This window comes from Macaca thibetana, chromosome 13 (assembly GCF_024542745.1).
Source record: "Macaca thibetana thibetana isolate TM-01 chromosome 13, ASM2454274v1, whole genome shotgun sequence".
NCBI lineage: Eukaryota > Metazoa > Chordata > Mammalia > Primates > Cercopithecidae > Macaca > Macaca thibetana.
Window position 1 is genome coordinate 16393723 of NC_065590.1, and position 21803 is coordinate 16415525.

General features: G+C 39.9%; 1 protein-coding gene across 3 annotated transcripts in view; it reads left to right on the forward strand.

The window, feature by feature from the left end:
• Window positions 1-21803, forward strand: part of ANAPC1 (anaphase promoting complex subunit 1) — a 118391-nt gene that overhangs the window by 23183 nt on the left and 73405 nt on the right. For all 3 annotated transcript variants that reach the window (XM_050752989.1, XM_050752990.1, XM_050752991.1), the window contains 8 exons: window positions 514-723; window positions 5067-5162; window positions 6903-6993; window positions 7115-7180; window positions 13462-13596; window positions 16528-16668; window positions 17193-17253; window positions 20682-20869. In XM_050752989.1, coding sequence (XP_050608946.1) covers window positions 514-723; window positions 5067-5162; window positions 6903-6993; window positions 7115-7180; window positions 13462-13596; window positions 16528-16668; window positions 17193-17253; window positions 20682-20869 — 988 coding nt within the window. The remainder of the gene's footprint in view (window positions 1-513; window positions 724-5066; window positions 5163-6902; window positions 6994-7114; window positions 7181-13461; window positions 13597-16527; window positions 16669-17192; window positions 17254-20681; window positions 20870-21803) is intronic.

Sequence of the window (21803 nt, forward strand, 5' to 3'; positions counted from 1 at the left end):
CACTGCAAGCTCCGCCTCCCGGGTTTACGCCATTCTCCGGCCTCAGCCTCCCGAGTAGCTGGGACTACAGGCACCCGCCACCTCGCCCGGCTAGTTTTTTGTATTTCTTAATAGAGATGGGGTTTCACCGTGTTAGCCAGGATGGTCTCGATCTCCTGACCTCGTGATCTGCCCGTCTCGGCCTCCCAAAGTGCTGGGATTACAGGCTTGAGCCACCGCGCCCGGCCGTTTAGAGCTTTTTGAATAATCAGTTCATTTTCTGAAAAAGAAGATGATCTAAGTTTTTAGTTTTAAAAGATGAGTTCTAATAAGAATTCTAAATCTTTGGAATATAGTAAAGCACATTGACATAAACCATTTAAATAGCTACTCCTTTTTGAAAAATTTTAATTTCTGACCTGGATTATGCCATGAATGCTCTTCTATCTGTGGAATTTTGGGAAGTGTCATTGGAGTGTGTCATATAAGCCTGCCCTACTAACTGTGATGTACTCTCCTCTGTTTATTTTGCAGTCGTGCTCATTCTCCTGCCTTAGGAGTGCACTCTTTTTCAGGGGTGCAAAGGTTCAACATTTCAAGCCATAATCAGTCTCCAAAGAGACACAGTATTTCTCATTCTCCAAACAGTAATTCTAATGGCTCCTTTCTTGCACCAGAAACTGAGCCAATTGTTCCTGAACTGTGTATTGACCATTTGTGGACAGAAACGATGACTAATATAAGGTTCGTTGTATATATTATTGTATTCAAAGAAAAATCTTGCTAAAAGTCTTGGGAAATATATGGCATTTTGTTTAAAGTTTCCTTTTAATATGATCAGTTTTTTTTTTTTTTTTTTTTTGAGACGGAGTCTTGCTCTGTTGCCCAGGCTGGAGTCCAGTGGGGCGATCTAGGCTCACTGCAAGCTCCGCCTCTCAGGTTCATGCCATTCTCCTGCTTAAGCCTCCGGAGTAGCTGGGGCTACAGGTGCCGCCGCCATACCCGGCTAATTTTTTTTTTTTTTTTTGTATTTTTAGTAGAGACGGAGTTTCACCGTGTTAGCCAGGATGGTCTCGATCTCCTGACCTCGTGATCCACCCGCCTCGACCTCCCAAAGTGCTGGGATTACAGGTGTGAGCCACCGCGCCCAGCCATGATCAGTTATTAATATATGTAAAAATATATAGAGATATGTATTAAGGCCACCTCAGTTTCAACAGAGGATATTAATGATATTAAAGTGATCATAGGCTGGACACAGTGGCTCATGCCTGTAATCCTAGCACTTTGGGAGGCTGAAGCAGGTGGATCACTTGAGCCTAGGAGTTTGAGGCCAGCCTGGCCAACATTGTGAAGCCCTGTCTCTACTAAAAATACAAAAATTAGCTGGATGTAGTGGTGTACACTCGTAATCCCAGCTACTCAGGTGGCCGAGACAGAATTGCTTGAACCAAGGAGGTAGAGGTTGCAGTGAGCTGAGATCGTGCCACTGCACTGCAGCCTGGGTGACAGAGTGAGACTCTATTTCAAAAAAAAAAATGGTCATCATAAAAATATTATTTTGTCATCTGATATTTCTTCCTTTATAGTAATAATCTCTCAGATTTCAGGTGTTTTTTGTTCTAGGGAGAAACAATTTCTATCAATGAGGAAATGTGGGTTTTTAAGCATGTTTCCTAAGTTTTGTGTTCATATTAGTTGAGTGCCAGCTTTACTTTTTGGGAAACATAGCTTAGATCTCTGTTCTAGGTGACCTTTCTTCTTTTATATTCTCTTTAATAATTTATGTGTTAATTTATATGCCAATGTATATGCTAGTTAACAATCTAATAACTCACTGTCCCTGTCCTCAAAAGAGGCTGAAGGATGGTGACACCGGAGGGACTACTTTTGCTGGTAGGGCTTTGAAAGATGAATACGTATTTCTAGGCAGGTAAGTTGGGAAAGGCCACAGATGGCAGCTGAGATCAGAACAAAAGTGCTGGTGAATGCGTGGTGTGTTTAGGGAATTATAAGTACTCCCACTCTGGTTTGTGCAGAGGGAGGGAAAAGGCTAATGAAGAGGAGGCTTCCTAGGTGCAGTGGCCCACACCTGTAATCACTCACTTTGGGAGGCTGAGGCGGATGGATCACTTGAGCTCAGGAGTTCAAGACCAACCTGGCCAACGTGGTGAAACCACATGTCTACTACAAATACAAAAATTAGGTGTGATGGCGTGCATCTGTAGTCCTAGCTACTCTGGAGTTTGAGGTGAGAGAATCATTTGAACCCGGGAGTTGGAGGTTGCAGTGAGCCAAGATCATACCACTGCACTCCAGCTTGGGCGACAGAGTGAGACAGTCTGGGGGAAAAAAAAAAAGGAGGCTTGAGAGATTACTGATTGTCCTTTAGGCCTCTGGTCTATTTGATGACAGCGGTAAGAAGGCACTTTATAAGTGTGTTGGAAGTTTGAGAAAGAGCAGAACAATAAATGTGGAATTGTCAGCTCATAAGTGGTGATTGAGGTAAGAGAATTGGACTAGAATTGAAGAATTATTGTATTCAATAATTGTGTGTACATGTAGTATATAGACCTTTTCCCAAGGAGAGGGTTTTAACATTCCTTAGATTCTCAAAGGGATTTGTGGCCTCCAAATAGTTAAAATCCAGTGGTGTAGAATTAGAAGAGGGCTAGGAACTGAAGTCCTGGAAACTTAAGATTTGGGGAATGGAAAGAGACAAAACTGGCACAGAGAGACAAAGCAAAAGAGGTCAGATGGGAGAAGGAGCAGGAAATACAGAACACATAAAAGAGAGAGCATTTCAAGAATACGGAGATGCCAGTACTGCCAGGTGCTGGTGAAGTGTGGCCCTGAGAGTTGAGCCCAGAGAGGAGGTGCCTGGGTGGCAGTGGGTTCCTTGGTGACCTTGGCCAGAGCATTTTAAGCTGGGAGGATGGCGGGGGAAAGTGGGGTAGAAAAAGTAAATGGGGACTGAGAAAATGAACATAGGCATACAGACTATTTTAAGGAGTTTGCCTCTGAGTGGGATTGAAGATACAAAATTAGAGGGAGTCTCGGTCAAGGAGAGTTTTGTTTTTGCTGAACTATAATAGAATTAGTTTTCATGACATGTTGCCCCAGTATTTTCTTTTTCTCTTTTTTTGAGACAAGGTCTCACTCTGTCGCTTAGGCTGGAGTGCAGTGCCTCAATCACAGCTCACTGCAGCCTTGGCCTTCTGGGCTCAGGTGATTCCCCCACCTCAGCCTCCCAGGTAGCTGGGACTATAGGCACACACCACCATGCCAAACTAATTTTTTGTAATTTTTGTAGAGAAGGGATTTTGCCGTGATGCCCAGGCTGGTCTCAAACTCCTGGGCTCAAGCAATCTGCTTGCCTCTGCCTCCCAAAGTAATGGGATTACAGGTGTGAGCCACTGTGCCCCCGACCCCCAATATTTTCTTACTTGACCACAATACAAGTTTTATATCCAGTCAAATTGACAAGGTCTTTTATATACTCTAATGTTGAGTCCATTTTATATTTTAAGACTTTTAATGTGAAATAGTAGGCAAATGGACTATACTCAAGGGAAAGCACTGAAAATGCAGATGAGAGGAAATAATTGATGGAACAAGTAACCAGAAAGGTGCACAAGTGGTGAGATTAGGCTTGGGATAAAGAAGTGAAGGTTGATCAGATATGTAAGGCAGGAGGTTGAGCTCAAAGCTTAGAGCCTCGTTTTATCTGAAATATAAGGCAAATGCATCCTCTTAGAGAGAATGGAATGGGGGATAGGTAGTCTGAAGAAAGTAAAGATGTGGATACAATGTTGAAGTAGTCTCTGGTTTGTTTCTCATATATAAAATAAAAGTATCCTACAATTAAAAATCGTTTTTCTTTAAACTTATTTGTAAGTTGAATATATTATAGATTCTTATTTATTAGATTTATGGGTCTTCTGTAGCACTTTATTTGTTTATTTTTTGAGACGGAGTTTCACTCTTGTTGCCCAGGCTGGAGCGCAATGGCACGATCTCGGCTCAACACAACCCTCCCAGGTTCAAGTGATTCTTCTGCCTCAGCCTCCTGAGTAGCTGGGATTACAGGCACGTGCCACCACGCCTGGCTAATTTTATATTTTTAGTAGAGACGGGGTTTCTCCATGTTGGTCAGACTGGTCTCGGACTCCTGACCTCAGGTGATCCACCCACCTTGGCCTCCCAAAGTGCTGGGATTACAGGTGTGAGCCACCACACCTGGCCTTCTATAGCACTTTAGAAGGAAAGGTTTGGGAATTAGAGACATGATTTCAAAAAGAGATGTGAATGAGGCCTAATCTGAGAAGGAGAGAGGGGTAGATAGGAGAAATAGCATTATGAAAGATCTGACCCTTTGAGGGATAGGAATTCAAGTTTGCATGCATTACTTTACAAGTAGTAGCTTAGTTTGCATTACTTTACAGGTAGCTAGCTTACATTGCATGTAATTTAAAAGTTCATCAGTAATTGTTAAATTTATTGTAGATTTCCCCAACAAAGCTGTCTAATGAGCTCATAGTCAAAGAACTGAAAGGATCTTAGAACACGATTAGAACATAATCAAAGAACTGAAAAGATCATGAAGTTTAATTCTTAGAAATGTTTGTGTCTTCAAGATTATTGCTTGACCTAAGTAGTTTTTAGATTTCTTGCAGAATATTTTCAAAGACTTTTTTTTTTTTTTTTTTTTTTTTTTTTTTTTGAGATGGAGTCTTGCTCTGTCGCCCAGGCTGAAGTGCAGTGGCGTGATCTCGGCTCACTGCAAGCCCTGCCTCGTGGGTTCACACCATTCTCCTGCCTCAGTCTCTAGAGTAGCTGGGACCACAGGCGCCCGCCACCATGCCTTGCTAATTTATTTTGTATTTTTAGTAGAGACAGGGTTTCACCGTGTTAGCCAGTACAGTCTGGATCTCCCGACCTTGTGATCCCCCCGCCTCGGCCTCCCAAAGTGCTGGGGTTACAGGCATGAGCCACCACGCCTGGCCTCAAAGACTTCTAGTAGTTAGTTACTGTGGTAGATTCTTGGACCAGTGCTGACAGTTACTTTATTAATGTATCTATTATAGAGAGAAAAATTCACAAGCCTCAAAAGTGTTTATTACATCTGACCTATGTGGACAAAAGTTCCTGTGCTTTTTAGTGGAGTCCCAGCTCCAGTTACGGTAAGTGTATGTGTTTCCCATTGTTTCTGTGTAAATAACTCAGCACTCCTTTTTCTTTTTCTTTTCTTTCCTTTTTTTTGGCTAAGTAGTTTTATTTAGAAATAATTTACATGTCATAAAATTAACATGTTTTAACTGTACAAATAAATGATTTTTAGTAAATTACAGTGTTACACAACCATCACCACAACCCCAATTTTACAAGATTTATATCACCATACAAAGATTTTCCTTGTGCTTGTTTGCAGTCAGTCTTGTTCGCATTTCCAGCGTCAGGAAACCATGCGAGGCTTCTGCCTTTATAGATTAGTTTTTTCTGGACATTTATATATATATATAATGTATGTACACACAGTGTATGTAGCTTTTTGTGTTTAGCTTTCACTTAGCATGATGTTTTTAGGATCCACCATTTAGTAACATGTACCATTTTGTTTTTGTTTTTTTTTTTTTTTTTGAGACGGAGTCTCGCTCTGTCGCCCAGGCTGGAGTGCAGTGGCCGGATCTCAGCTCACTGCAAGCTCCACCTCCTGGGTTTACGCCATTCTCCTGCCTCAGCCTCCCGAGTAGCTGGGAGTACAGGCGCCCGCCACCTCACCCGGCTAGTTTTTTGTATTTTGAGTAGAGACGGGGTTTCACCGTGTTAGCCAGGATGGTCTCGATCTCCTGACCTCGTGATCCGCCCGTCTCGGCCTCCCAAAGTGCTGGGGTTACAGGCTTGAGCCACTGCGCCCGGCCACATGTACCATTATTTCATACCTATTGCTATGTAATAGTCCATTGTATAGATCTACCATGTTTTGTTTATCTGTTCATCAGTTGATGGACTTTTGGTTTATTTCCACCTCTTGACTACTGAGAATTATGATAGTATGAACAGATGAGCAAAAGTCTTGAGCAAAAATGTGGACATACGTGATTTTATTTTTCTTGAGTAAATACCTAGGGTTGGGTTGTTGGGTTGAATGGTAAATTCATGTTTAACTTTTTAAGAAATCACCAAACTGTTTTCCAAATAGCCTGTATCATTTTATATTCCCACCAGCAAAATATGAAGGTTGATATCTCTTTATCCTTGACAGGATTGGATAGCATCACACTCTTTGATTGTAGCCATTTTCTAGTGGTTGTGGAGTGGCTTTCATTTGCTTTTCTCTAATGCATTCTGATGTTGATCATCTCATAAAGTTATTAGCCATTCATTTATCTTCTTAGGTAAAATATCTATTCAGATCTTTTGCCCATTTATTTACCTTCATATTTTGAAATATGATAGATCACAGCAAGTTACAAAATAGTAAACAAGTCCTGTATACCTTGCATTCTTTTTCCCTCATAGGTAACCTCTTATATAACTATATAATACATTATCATAACCAGGAAGTAGATGATCTACACACTTTATTTCAAATTTCATCAATTTGACTGTGCTCATTTATGTGTATATATGGTTCTATGCAGTTTTTTCACGTGTAGATGTGTGTAAATACCACCACCATCAAGATACAAAACATCTTTGTCTCTCTTACGTTAACTCCTTATAGTCACATACGCCATTACCCACCGACCCTGGCAACCACTAATTCTCTATGTTGATAATTTGACATTTGTGAATGTTACATAAATGGGCTCATACAGTATATAAACTTTTGAGATTGTCTTTTTCTGTTCAGCATAATACTTTTAATACTCATACAGGTTGTTGCATGTATCAAGTTTCTTTTTTATTTCATTATTTAGCTGTGTAAAGTTTCAAGAGAGTAATGATAAAACCCAGCTCATCTTTGGTTCAGTGACCAACATACCAGCAAAGGATGCAGCACCAGTGGAGGTAATGTAGGCACATTTGAGAAGTTGAAAATTATTATGCCTCAGATTTTTTCAGTCAAAAAATCTGTTAATTTGCTCAGATTGGGAAATAAATTTTTTGTCTTTTTTTTTTTTTTTTTTAGAAAATAGACACCATGCTGGTCTTGGAAGGCAGTGGAAACCTGGTGCTATACACAGGAGTGGTTCGGGTAAGCCAAAAATAGCACTCCATGCATTTAGTAGGACTTCAGACTGCCTCTATGAATATTTTTTTTTTTTTTTTTTGAGACGGAGTCCGCCCAGGCTGCAGTGCGATGGCGTCATCTCAGCTCACTGCAGGCTCCGCCTCCCGGGTTCACGCCATTCTCCTGCCTCAGCCTCCCGAGTAGCTGGGACTACAGGGGCCCGCCACAACACCCGGCTAATTTTTTGTATTTTTTAGTAGAGACAGGGTTTCACCGTGTTAGCCAGGATGGTCTTGATCTCCTGACCTCGTGATCTGCCTGCCTCGGCCTCCCAAAGTGCTGGAATTACAGGCGTGAGCCACCGCGCCCGGCCTCTATGAATATTTTGAATGTTACTTTAGATTGATATTTTAAATTTGTTGTATTCCTGCCTGCACAATTTGGCAGAAGATTTTTGTTAATAATTCTCAGTGCAGCTTCCCATTCAGGTGGATCCTAATTTGGAGGGTTATGGCTCACTGCTATTAAATGCGTTGGCACTCTAAACCTGTCACAGATGGGAAACTTTTTTTTTTTAAAGTTAAACTAGTTTTGAAATTGAAGCATGGGTACCTTTGGTAAGTACTAAAGTTCTGGTAAAGTTTCATTATATTAAATGTATATGTTGGCTGTATTTTTTAACATTTGTGAAATATACACAGAGAATGTACATTTTACAAATTTAAATTATGAAATTTAAATACACACATGCAATTTGAATAGTAATGAAGTGAATATTCATATACCCAGTATGCTGGTTGAGAAATAGAATATTGCCAGTATCCTTATTTTTATTATGTTCTTTTCTGATTGCGTCCCATCTTCCCCTGCCCTCGAGATAGAAGAATCCTGATTTTGTGATAAATCAGTTGTTCATATTACTAGTTTTTACAGTTATGTATGTATCACTAAAAGATGCATTATTTAGTTTTCCTTGTTTTTGAATTTTTATATAGAAAAGATACTGTGTATTCTCCTCTGATGTACTTATTTTGCTCAACATTATATTTGTTTTAGATTTGTCTGTTGATGCGTAGTGTTGTTTACTCATTCAGTGTTATGTATATATTTAATAGTGTTCCATCGTACCTCGTTTTGTGCTTTGTTTTATTGTACTTCACAGATACTGCATATTGTTTTTACAGAATGAAGGTTTGTGGCAACTTTGTGTTGAACAAGTCTGTTGGTCCCAGTTTTCCAGCAGCATGTGCTCATTTTGTGTCTCTGTTTCATATTTTGATAATTCTTGCAATATTTCAAACCTTTTTGTTATTAGCTTATCTGTTATGATGATCTGTGATCAATGGTCTTTGATGTTACTATTGGAATTGTTTTGGGGCACCATGAACTGTACCCATATAAGATGAGGAACTTAATTGATAAATGTTTTGTGTGGTCTGCCTGATCATTTGACCCCTTTCCTGTCTCTGTCCCTCTCCTCCTGTCTCCCTATATCCTGAGACAAAACAATATTGCAATTAGACTAATTGGCCGGGTGCGGAGGCTCACGCCTGTAATCCCAGCACTTTGGGAGGCCGAGGCGGGTGGATCACGAGGTCAGGAGATTGAGACCATCCTGGCTAACACGGTGAAACACCGTCTCTATTAAAAAATACAAAAACTTAGCTGGGCGTGGTGACGGGTGCCTGTAGTCCCAGCTACTTGGGAGGCTGAGGCAAGAGAATGACCTGAACCCGGGAGGCGGAGGTTGCAGTGAGCTGAGATCGTGCCACTGCACTCCAGCCTGGGCGACAGAGCCAGACTCTGTCTCAAAAAAAAAAAAAAAAAAAAAAAAAAAAGAAATTAGACTAGTTGGTAACCTTGTAATGGCCTCTTAAGTTTTCAAATGAAGGGAAGAATCACAAGTTTCTCACTTTAAATAAAAAAACTAGAAATGATTAAGCTTAGTGAGGAAGGCATGTTGAAAGCTGAGATAGGTTGAGAGCCAGACCACTTGTGAATGAGAGCCAACTTGTTCATGCAAAAGAGAAGCTCTTGAAGGAAATTAAAAGCGCTATTTCAGTGAACATGGCAACTGATAAAGCGAAGCAGCCTTTTCACCGATATGAAGAAAGTTTTAGTGTCTGGACAGAAGATCAAACAAACCGTAACATTCCCTTATGCTGAAGTTGAATCTACAGCAAGACCCTAACTCTCTTCAATTCTGTGATGGCCGAGAAAGGTGAAGAAGATGCAGACGAAAAGTTGTAAGCTAACAGAGATTGATTCTTGAGGTTTAAGGAAAAAAGCCCTCCCCATAACACAGAAGTGCAAGGTGAAGCAGCATGTGCTGATGTAGAAGCTGCTAAGATAATTGACGCAGGTGGCTACACTAAACAGATTTTCAGTGTGGATGCAACAGCTTTCTTTTGGAAGAAGATGCCATCTAGGACTTTCATAACCTGAGAGAAGTTAGTCCCTGGCTTCAAAGGACAGTCTTACCCTCTTGTTAGGGGCTAATGCAGCTGGTGACTTTAAGTTGAAGCCAGTGCTCATGTACCATTCCAAAAATCTTAGGGCCCTTAAGAATTAGGCCAAGTCTGCTCTGCCTGGGCTCTATAAATGGAGCAACAAAGACTGGATGGCACGACTGTTTATAGCATGGTTTACTGAATATGTTAAGCCCACTATTGAGACTATTGCTCAGAAAAAAGATTCCTTTCAAAATATTACCGCGCATTGATAGTGCATCTGGTCATCTAAGATCTCTAAGGGAGATGTACAGGAGATGAATGTTGTTTTCATGCCTGCTGACACATCTGTTCTGCAGCCTGTGAAGGAGTAATTTTGACTTTCAAGTCTTACTATGAAATACATTATTTAACTAGAACTGCCATAGATAGTGATTCCTTTAAGGGATCTGGCAAAGTCCATTGAAAACCTTCTGAGCCGGGTTCAGTGGCTCACGCCTGTAATCCCAGCACTTTGGGAGGCCGAGGGAGGCGGATCACAAGGTCAGGAAATTGAGACCATCCTGGCTAACAGTGAAACCCTGTCTCTACTGAAAATACAAAAAATTAGCCGGGGATAGTGGTGGGAGCCTATATATAGTCCCAGCTACTCGGCGAGGCTGAGGTAGGAGAATGGCGTGAACCCAGTAGGCGGAGCTTGCGGTGAGCCAAGATCGCACCACTCCAGGCTGGGTGACAGAGCGAGACTCCGTCTCAAAAAAAAAACAAAAAACAAAAAAAAACAACCTTCTGGAAAGGATTCACCTTTCTAGATGCCATTAAGAATCTTCATGATTCATGGGAGGAGGACAAAATATCAACATAAACAGGAATTTGGAAGAAGTTGGTTCCCACCCTCATGGATGACTTTGAGGGGCTCAAAACTTCAGTGGAGGAAGTCACTGCAGATGTGGTGGAAATAGCAAGATAATTGGAATTAGAAGTAGAGCCTTAAAATGTGACTAAACTGCCACAATCTTATGATTAAACCTGAACAGAATTGCCATACTTGAACAGAATTGCCAGAATCTTATGATCAAACTTGAAGAGTTGCTTCTTCTGGATGAGCAAAGAAAGTGGGAATATACAGAAAACAAATATTAAATGGCAGATTTAAATCCCACTAGGCCACTAATTAAATACAATGGTCTAACACAAATAACAGAGACTAGCAGAAGGGATTAGAAAATACAGCCCAACTATATGTTGGTTATAAGAAGCTTTCTTCAAATATAATGACATAGGTAAGTTAAAGGATGGAAAAAAGATATATTATGCAAACAATAATCAAAAGATAGCTGGAGTCACTATAAAGTGGGAAAAAAAAATGACCAGGAACAAAGAGAGACTTTAGTTAAAGGGCCAAATCACCAAGAAGGCACCCTTGAATATTTTATAAATGTCAGTTCATTCCATTTGGTTGATAATGTTGTTCATGTCCTCTCCATCCTTGGCAATTTCTTTTCTTTTTTTTTGATACAGTGTCTCGCTCTGTCACTCACGCTGGAGTGCAGTGGTCAGATCACAGCTTACTGCACCCATGACCTTGTGACTCATGCAGTCCTCCCACCTCAGCCTCCCAAAGTGCTGGGATATTACAGACATGGGCCATCGCACCCAGCCTGGCAAACTTTTTATGTAGGAGTTCAGACAAGTATCTTAGCCTCTATGGGCCACACGCAGTCTCTGTTACATATTTGTCTTTTTTTTTTTTTTTTTTTTTTTCCTTAACCATTTAAGTACGTAAAACCTATTCTTAGCTCACAGACTGTACAAAAACAGGATACAAGCCAGATTTGGTCATGGAACATAGTTTGCTGACCAGGGATCTAAATAGATGCAGAGATATCATTTGATGAAATCAAATATCTGTGATAAAAAAAATTCTCAGCAAACTAGAAATAGAAGGGGACTTCCTCAAATAGATGAGGGACATTCAAAATTTTCACTGTGCCTCCTGGTGAGGAGGAAGGGAGGGCCATGACTTTTTTCTTGGTGTTTGCAAAGAGTAGGGCAGGTATAGTGAAAAGTTTCTGTCCTGATTGGACACTCTTTTCCCAACACTTTGGCTGGAAAGAGTAAGAGTTTCTTAGGGCCTGTTTTGTCTGTGAACATTGGAATGTCTGTGTTGCAGACACTTTGAAAGCCTGAGGCGTGGTTATGTAAGGAGTCAAAAAAACCAAAAACCTAGGGAATTCATCATTAGGTCATTCCTGGGTCTCAGGTTACTAGCCAGTTGGTCTTCTTTTCTTTACTTTTTCAGAATCTTCTGTTAGTTGCATTATAAATTTTATTCAGTTTTTTTTTTCTTTTTGATGATTAATGAGGGAAATAGCATGGTATGTGCTTATCCCATCTTCTCATAAATTAGAGGTTTGAGGTAGCTTTTAAAAAATTATGCATAACTAGTTCTCACTGTTATTTTTGTTTTTTAAGCCTAAGGATTTTATTGGTGCAACTCCTATTATTTTGTTAGCTTTTGAGTAGTGTAGTAACATGAATATATATATTGTTAAGATCTCATTTTAGTTCTGAGCATCTCCTTTTTAGTTTTATCACGTTTTCAGCCTGTACAGATGTGAATTTCTGTTTTTCCTAAGTACCCTACAGATAGCCAAAATAAGGACTGGTTAGCATGAATTGTCAACTCATTCTTTTTTTTTTTTTGAGACGGAGTTTCGCTCTTGTTGCCCAGGCTGGAGTGCAATGGCACAGTCTCGTCTCACTGCAACCTCCGCCTCCTGGGTTGAAGCAGTTCTCGTGCCTCAGCCTCCCAAGTAGCTGGGACTACAGGTGTATGCCACCACGCCCAGCTAATTTTTGTATTTTTAGTAGAGATGGGATTTCACCATGTTGGCCAGGCTGGTCTTGGACTCCTGACCTCAGGCGATCCATCTACCTCAGCCTCCCAAAGTGCTGGGATTACAGGCATGAGCCATCGTGCCCTGCCGACTCATTTTTTTTAAGATCAAAGAATTTATTCTAATTTATATAGAGTATTTTTGAGGAAGAAATAATTGAGAGTTTATTATTGAAGGCAGATTGTGTGCTGGAGAGCAATTTGAATAGGTTGGATTTAATTTCTTGAGCATTATCTGACCTTATTTTCTAAGCCCCTGGGGGATAATTGGTGCTCTTTCTCTCAAGATTTGAGACTTCTAAGATTGTTGCCTATAGTCTCTGAAAGCTTAGTGTTCTTACTGTCTTTATGACCAAAAGGTAGAAGAGTGCATAGTGTACAGATTTTTATAGAATGTGTTGACTATATTAACATTCCTCTCCTTGCCTGCAAAAAAAAGTCTTCAGTAATGAAGAGAAGGAATCCAACCAAGAGAAATTATACCAAGTTGTGGGAGACCTAGGTGGGCAGATCGCTTCAGCCCAGAAGTTCAAGACCAGCCTGCATAACATGGTGAAACCCTGTCTCTACCAAAAAATACAAAATTAACCAAGTGTAGTGACATGTGCCTGTAGTTCCAGCTACTCTGGAGGCTGAGGGGGGAGGATCACTTGAGCCTGGTAGGTTGAGGCTGCAGTGAGCTGAGATCATGCCACTGTACTCCAGCCAGGGTGAAAGAGTGAGATCTTGTCTCAAAAAAAAACAAAAACAAAAACCCAAAATTATACCAAAATATTTGCAGTTGGATGGTGGAATTGGATAGATTATTGACATTTGAATTGTTTCTTTGTTGTGTTTGGTGAGCATAAACTTAGAAATATCAAAAGAAATATATGTTTACGTTCCTTAACATTTTATTTAAGGATATGATGCATTAAAAGCAATATTTTTTTTCCGCATGTTTTTATTGCTTAAAGGTGGGAAAGGTTTTTATTCCTGGACTGCCAGCTCCTTCTCTGACGATGTCCAACACAATGCCTCGGCCCAGTACTCCACTTGACGGCGTTAGTACTCCAAAGCCTCTTAGTAAACTCCTTGGATCATTGGATGAGGTAAGAAATGGACAAGGTGTTGTCAGAAAGTTAACATTTTTTTAAAGAAGTTTGGTCAAATATTAGTTCTTTCCATGGTTAACTTAATTTTAGTTAGTACTTGGAGAATAAATGTTTTCAAACAGGAGTGATTCAGTTAACATACATTGACCTCCCTCGTGATGTGTGTGATACTTTTTGAAGGTGCTGGAGAGATGGAAATGATACATTCTTTTCCATCTAGGGATCTCACAATTGTGTGGAGTTGATGTACTGTCTGCATAAGAAATTAGAATTTAAGAAAGACTCATGACTTACGAATGAGGAAAAGAGAGTACCATCGTTGATTGACTGATGGGAAGATAACATCCAATGCGAGGACATGGCAAAATCAAAGCCTCATCTCTGAGGCTGTCAGTCTTGGTTTGGACCTTGGGGATGAGTAGGATATCTGTAGGTAGAAAGGAACATTCAGGGCAAGGAGGAAATCACACAGGCACAGGCAGGAAGGCCAGATAATGTGGAACATTTTTTAGTGGATATTTGTATCTTCATCTCCTAATCATTAGTTAAGGACTCAATAAATCTGTAGAATAAATACTTATAAAAGTACAAGTAGGGTGCGGCAGGATAGAGTTTGGATAACAATACTCTTTTTTGAGCATTTTCTATGTGCTAGGCATTGTTCTCAGTGCTTTATTAGTATTAACTATTTCCTTAGAACAGCTTTATTGAGAAGATACTACTATGAATCTTTTTTTTTTTTTTTTTTTTTTTTTTTTTTTTACAAATGAGAGGTTACAGATGAAGTAAACCTAATAAGTGGTAAAACTGGGATTTATACTCTTACTAATGTGCTCTTAAAGGAAGAAAGGATGAAAAGGTGGTTTTATTCTGAATGCAATTGCCAGGGCCTTGCAGGATTTTGAGAAAGGAGTTGCGAGGTTTTGGATCTGTGTTGTAGATAGGTGTATTTTGGGATTAAAGATAAGGAGACCAGTTAGCCTCCAAGTGAGGTTGTCTGTGTCAGTGTAAGAAGTATGAAGAGGGTCTGAATATGTGTGGAAAGGAGGGAATAACATGAGATGCCTTGAGACGTAGAAATGAGTTTGACAGCTGATTGGTTTTGTGCTCCTGGGCTGGGGAAAGGTGATGTCACATGAGGCTCCGAATTCTCTGAATGACCTGGGAAGGTACCTGGATTTACCAAGTTAGGAAGCCTGGAGAAAAGTGGTGTGTATTTAAAGAACATGTGAGTGTGGATGTTTAGGGACCGTTCAAAGGGAAGGTTATTGTTATCAATTGTATTCGATAATGTCTGTGTCTTCATTATATTTTTAAACATGTGCAACATTGAATTTTTTCCTTCACACCAGCACATTTGCAGAACACTCAAAGGGGAACTGGAGAAGTGTCAGAGTGTTTTGTGTGATTCGGAAGAATTTCTTTTATAATGGAAAATGATTTCCAACTTTTTTAGAATTCTATAAGCCTAGTAACAATTAGTGCCTTTTTGATAGGTGTAAGGTCATGGAAATAATAGTCTAACACATTGGCTGATGGCTTTTCCACTTCTCTGGAAGATTTTGCTAGTAGACTTAGAGCCAGGACCAGTGGAGCTGAATTTTTCCTGGTGACTTTTAGAGTAGAATCTGGAATAGAATAAATACATCTTAGTCTTGATTGTCAGTGTTGACAAGATATTCACTTAGAGATATATCAATTGAATTAAAGGAACCAAAAAAGGATCAGTGGTCATGACTGGAGATTAAGATTGGAAGCATCTGCATGTAGATAGTAACTAAGATTATTTAAATTTTTTGTTTGCATATCTGCAGTAAAGCAAATACATACTGTTCCTGTATTTTTGAGTAAATAATTGCCTATAAGGGAAATGCCACGAAATGCTGGTCTCATTTGTTTGCTTTTTCATTATTGTCGTTTCTTCCTGGGCTCTTAGTGCCTCAGCTGCCTCAAATCACAGTTTAGTTTTTTTTTTTTTTTGAGATGGAGTCTTGCTCTGTTGCCCAGGCTGGAGTACAGTGGTGCAGTCTCACCGCACTGCAGCCTCCACCTCCTGGGTTCGAGCAATTCTGCCTTAGCCTCCCATGTAGCTGTGACTACAGGCGCCTGCCACTATGCCTGGCTAAATTTTGTATTTTCAGTAGAGATGGGGTTTCACCATCTTGGCCAGGCTGGTCTTGAACTCCTGACCTCAAGTGATCCGCCCGCCTCGGCCTCCCAAAGTGCTGGGATTATAGGCGTGAGCCACCGTGCCCGGCCCACAGTTTAGTCTTTAGCCCTGTAAGGTTGCTAACGGTGCTGCTGGCTTCTCTCCCTCTTAGCTATGACTTTCCTTGCATATTGTCAGCCTTTCCATATATTCCTCTTACCACCAAAATTTGCAGATGGCCAGAGCAGGAAAAGCAAGGTTCCCCAAGAACGCTGGCCCCCTTCCCTGCAGTTGCTTTCTTCAGATGAAAATGTTGGACCCCTTCCCTACAGTTGCCTTCTCTCCTAGATCTTGGTCCCTCAGAGAGTCCAGGTTGCTTCCACAGTTTTCCCACAGCCATCAATTAGATGTTTTCCTTTTACCTACCTTTTCTAGTTGTTTTCTGTGAGGACCTTGGTTTGCTGGTACTTCATTGTATCTGGAACCAAATTTTTTAAAGAGCCAGGGTCTTGCTATGTCACCCAGGCTGGAGGGCAGTGGCTATTCACAGGCTCACTACAGCCTCAAATTCCTAGGCTCAAGTGATTCTTCTGCCTCAGTCTTCGCAGTAGCTGGGACTCTACAGGTGCGCACCAGCATGCTTGGCTTGGAGCAGAATGTTTTTAAATCATTACATCTTATTGTTTGTTAGACCATGTGCAAAAAAGAAAGAGTTAAGTTTCCTTGTCCTTAATTTCTCAGAAAAAATTCATTTGTGTTATGTTTATGACTTTTTACAGGTTGTTCTGTTGTCGCCAGTTCCAGAACTGAGGGATTCTTCAAAACTTCATGATTCTCTCTATAATGAGGATTGTACTTTCCAACAACTTGGAACTTACATTCATTCTATCAGAGATCCTGTCCATAACAGAGTCACCCTAGTAAGTATAAACATTTGGTAGCTTTCCAAGAGGTGGGCTGGCATTTCAAATTTGACAGAATAAAAAATTTTATCTGAAAAATGACAACAAACATTTCTCATGATTTAAAAAAAATCTATTGTGTCATTTTTTGGCACTATTTTACTTTTTACTATACAGTAATTCTGCTTGTTTTCTACAGTTTCTGTATTTTTAAAAACAGTGAAAATGAAAGCTTGTTGAGTCAGTTGAGTTGTATATTGATATGATTTTTTGTCTTTTCATTAAAAGTAAATGTCCTTTTGATGATGGTGACTCACTGTATAAAGATTAGACACTTTTTATTAAAACAAGCATTTTGGAAAGCATTTTGCAAATAATTACATTTAAAGTTTCTGAAATTTGGAAGTGTTCATTTCTGTTTGAAATTGTTTTTCATTTATTTTATTGCTTTGATAGGTGAAGTCTTGTACCAGCTATTTTTAAGACATTCAAAGACTTAGAATGCACAGATTTTATTTACTTTCTGATTTGTTTCCATCTAGGAACTGAGTAACGGCTCCATGGTTAGGATCACTATTCCTGAAATTGCCACCTCTGAGTTAGGTACGATTGAGAAGTTTCATTTCTAAGACATGAAGTAATTGTGATTTACATTAATAATTGGGGTTTTAAACATTATTTTGCCATTTTTGAAGCCGCTGGATCAAGTTCTTAGCTTTGTAGAGGAGCTTTAAAGAGCTAGGGAGTGCTTTGTGATGTCTACTCTATGTGTGCTCTAAGGCTAGAGTACAGGTGAAGGATGTGCTGGTTCTGTTCCTTTGAGATTCTTCTGTTGAGGAATATAATGCAGTGTAATAATATATGGACATGCCGACTGGGCATGGTGGCTCACACCTGTGATCCCAACACTTTGTGAGAATGAGGCAGGCGAATTACTTGAGGTTGGTAGTTCGAGACTAGCCTGGCCAACATGGTGAAACCCTGTCCCTATTAAAAATAAAAAAATTAGCTGGGTGTGGTGGCGCACTTCTGTAATCCCAGCTACTCGAGAGTCTGAGGCAGGAGAATCGCTTGAACCCGGAATGCCGTGGTTGCAGTGAGCCGAGATCGTGCCCCTGCACTCCAGCCTGGGTGATAGAGTGAAACTCTGTCTCAAAAAAAAAAATACATATATATATATATATATATATGTATATACACACACACACACATATGGACATGCCTCTTGCAAGAACATCTGGGAAACAAAGCCTAAGCAACTAGGATATTTCTTGGCATATTTAATTTTTTTTTTTTTTTCTGTAATGTATTAGTGATATTTTTAATCTTAAATGTCTCAGTTTTCAGATAAGTTGTGAAATTAGCATAATTGCCTTAATTGAATAAAACTTAGTATTATTGTCAAAATACAATCAGAATTATCTTAGTAAATATTGGATTCTCCTTGAATTATTCCTGAAATGCAGTTTCAAAATGCTAGAGGAGAGTATTTCTGAACATAGAATAGTACACAAAATATTAGAATTCAAGGGATTTGCCAACAAACGTAGGTTAAGAAAAGAATGCCTGTATGATATAAGGAACTTCATGACATCTGTTGGTTTCAAAATCTAACTGTCAAAGCAGGACATTGGCAGACTGTAGACTAGAATGACTTTTTCATTTTAGGAATTTTCACTGGGTGGTAAATGGTATTCCAAGTTGATATAGAGAGTCCTTGCCTTCTAAAAGGTATTTTGTAATCACAAGGTCAGGTACCTATAAGTATTATAAGCCTAAGCAAAATGTATAAAAACAGATAATCATGGAGGAAATTAAATAAATAAAAACAAAAAAATTTACCCCTTTATAGCCAAATAAGCCCCATAGCTTATGTACATACGTTTATGTGTTTTACCTACAAAGGGTTCTCACACACTCATGCAGCATTGGATTTACACTTATTTTGGATTCAGCTATGACATACTTGGTTATTTGGTATTTTAATATTATTTGCTTCCAATCTGTGCTGTGTGAGTGTGCACATTGCAAACTGATGGGACAGAGGATGTGTTGCTGAGGATGGGCCCAGTGGCATGACAGTGGAAAGGGAAAAAGGAATTCTGGAAGAGAGGATATGTGAGTACAAAAACATTGCAGTTTGGGATTATTTACTACTAAAAGTAGATTTGGGTCTCTTCACAGTGGTAGCCCTGGCCACTCTGAGGGGCTCATTGTATGCCAGTGTAGTGCTATAATTGACGTGGAGCCATTGAGAATGGTATAAAGCCAGGTGGGCTCGTGCTTGTAATCCCTCCCCTTTGGAAGGCTGAGGTGAGGGGATTGCTTGAGTCCAGGCGTTTGAGACTAGCCTGGACAACATAGACTCTGTCTCTACAAAAAGAAAAATAAAATTAGCCAGGCCTGCTGGCATGTATCTGTAGTCCTTGCTACTTGGGAGGCTTGACCTGGTGGACCACTTGAGCCCAGGAGTTGGAGGTTACAGTGAGCTATGATTGCACCACTGCACTCCAGCCTGAGGACAGAGGAAGACCCCGTTTCCCTTTACCAAAAACAGAATGGTGTAAATTATGTGGTATTAACTCTTAACCCTTTTAAGGCAGAGAGCATGTGAAACATTTTAGAAACTGAACAATGTCAGAAATGAAAGTTATAAAGCTTTGGTTCATAGGCATGTTTACTCATTTAGAACATCATGTAATGCTAGCTAAGCATTGCTATTTGTGGATGCATATATTGAATATTATGTATTTACTGAAGTATTTAAGCAGTATTTATATAAATGTATAAACATAGAAGTTGTATGTTTTTCATAGTGACTTTTTTTTTTTTTTTTGGAGACAGTTTCACTCTAGTCACCCAGGCTGAAGTGCAATGGCGTGATCTTGGCTCACTGCAACCTCCGCCTCTCGGGTTCAAGCGATTCTCCTGCCTCAGCCTCCCAAAAAGCTAGATTTCAGGTGTCCGCCACAATGCCCAACTGATTTTTGTTATTTTTAGTAGAAACAGGGTTTCACCATGTTGGTCAGGCTGGTCTCAAACTCCTGACCTCAGGTGATCCACCCGCCTCGACCTCGCAAAAGTGCTTGGATTACAGGCATGAGTCACCGCGCCTGGCGCATAGTGACTAATTTGTCACCTGAGCTAGAACATCTTTAGAGTGAAAGGGGGAGCAGTTAGTAATTGCTGAGGCAATGGATGTAAATCAGTACTGTCTCTGGCAAACTGGGCTATTTGGTCACTTTATTTCTGATTCAAAATTAATGATGGAAAAGCTGTCCTCGGCTGGGCACAGTGGCTCACACCTGTAATCCCAGTGCTTTGGGAGGCCAAGGCAGGCGGATCACGAGGTCAGGAGTTCGAGACCAGCCTGGCCAACATGGTGAAACCCCGTCTCTACTAAAAATACAAAAAATTAGCCTGGCGCAGTGGCAGACACCTGTAATCCCAGCTACTTGGTGGCTGAGGCAGGAGAATTGCTTGAGCCCAAGAGGCAGAGGTTGCAGTGAGCCGAGACCGCACCACAGCACTCCAGCCTGGGCAACAGACAAGACTCCATCTCAAAAAAAAAGAAAAAAAAAAAGCTGGCTAACACAGTGAAACCCCGTCTCTACTAAAAAATACAAAAAACTAGCCGGGCGAGGTGGCGGGCGCCTGTAGTCCCAGCTACTCGGGAGGCTGAGACAGGAGAATGGCGTAAACCCGGGAGGCGGAGCTTGCAGTGAGCCGAGATCGCGCCACTGCACTCCAGCCTGGGTGACAGAGCCAGACTCCGTCTCAAAAAAAAAAAAAAAAAAAAAGAAAAAAAAAAGCTGTCTTGAGACCTCTTTCAAGCCTTGTTGAATTCAATAGTTGGTTTTGGTTTCAGATGATTGGTTAGGTAATGTTTGCATCTCATTGGCTCTTTAGTGACAGTTTTCTTTTCATAATAATTGGCCTTTACATAGTAGAAATTTAAAAACTTGATTATTGAAAGGGAAAAGAAATGCATGCAGAGTAAGAATACTAAAATTAATCTTTGCTTTTAATAGTACAAACATGTTTGCAAGCAATTAAGTGTATCCTGCCAAAAGAAATAGCAGTTCAGATGCTTGTCAAGTGGTACAATGTCCACAGTGCTCCAGGAGGACCCAGTTATCACTCAGAGTGGAACTTATTTGTGACTTGTCTCATGAACATGATGGGTTATAACACAGACCGCTTAGCATGGACTAGAAATGTAAGTAAATACAATTGTTTTCTTTATGAGTTATTCTGTTAATGTAATGGTTGCATTACATTGGTAATTGGTAATGTAACATTGGCATACCATATTCAAAATAATAGAATAATATTAAGGTTTATTGTATCTATATAATTGTAAATCAAATCTCATTTAATATTTAATATTAACGTTTTACTAGTAATTATAATTACTGAGCTTTAGAATGTTAAAGCATATATGACTATTTATTTCACCTTTGTAAAATGACTGCAAGTTATGCTAGGATTAGTGATAGTCTTGGTTTTATTGATGAAGAAACTGGATCACAAAGAAATCACAGATCTGTGATTTTTAAAAAAACTATGACTAGACTGCATCTTCTGACTCCTTGTTTAACGTTGTTTTCTGAAGACAAGGTTGTCTTTTTACACACATGTTGTTTGGGATGTGAGGAGGAAGGTTTGATTTGAGGGGGATTTAAAGTACTTTAGCCTGAGTATCTACTCTGTCAATGGTATAAAGCCTTATCTCTCACCCTCTTCCCCCAGAAACATCCTTACAGGCCCTTATTAGATTATTTACCAAATCAGCAGAGTGGTGTCTTCAGTATTGGTGATCTCTTTCTAGCTCTGGAGATCCCTCGCAGGACGACCTTGCCTGGGTCACTCTGAAAAAAATCATTCTAGATTGTAATTACCCTTTTTCCAGGTAACTCAGCTGTTCCATTCTATACATTTTAGCCTTGTACAGCAAATCCATTTTTAAAACTTGCTTTTGTCTCAATTATGGAAGGAAAATGTGGAAAATGGAGGAATTAAGAAAATAATTATACTACTCAGAGATAACCACTCTAAACATTTTTGAAGTTACCTTCTATATACAAATATCAATGAAAATTTCCCATCTCATTAAAAAATTTTTCTAAAAAACCTCCATCATTTCATCATAG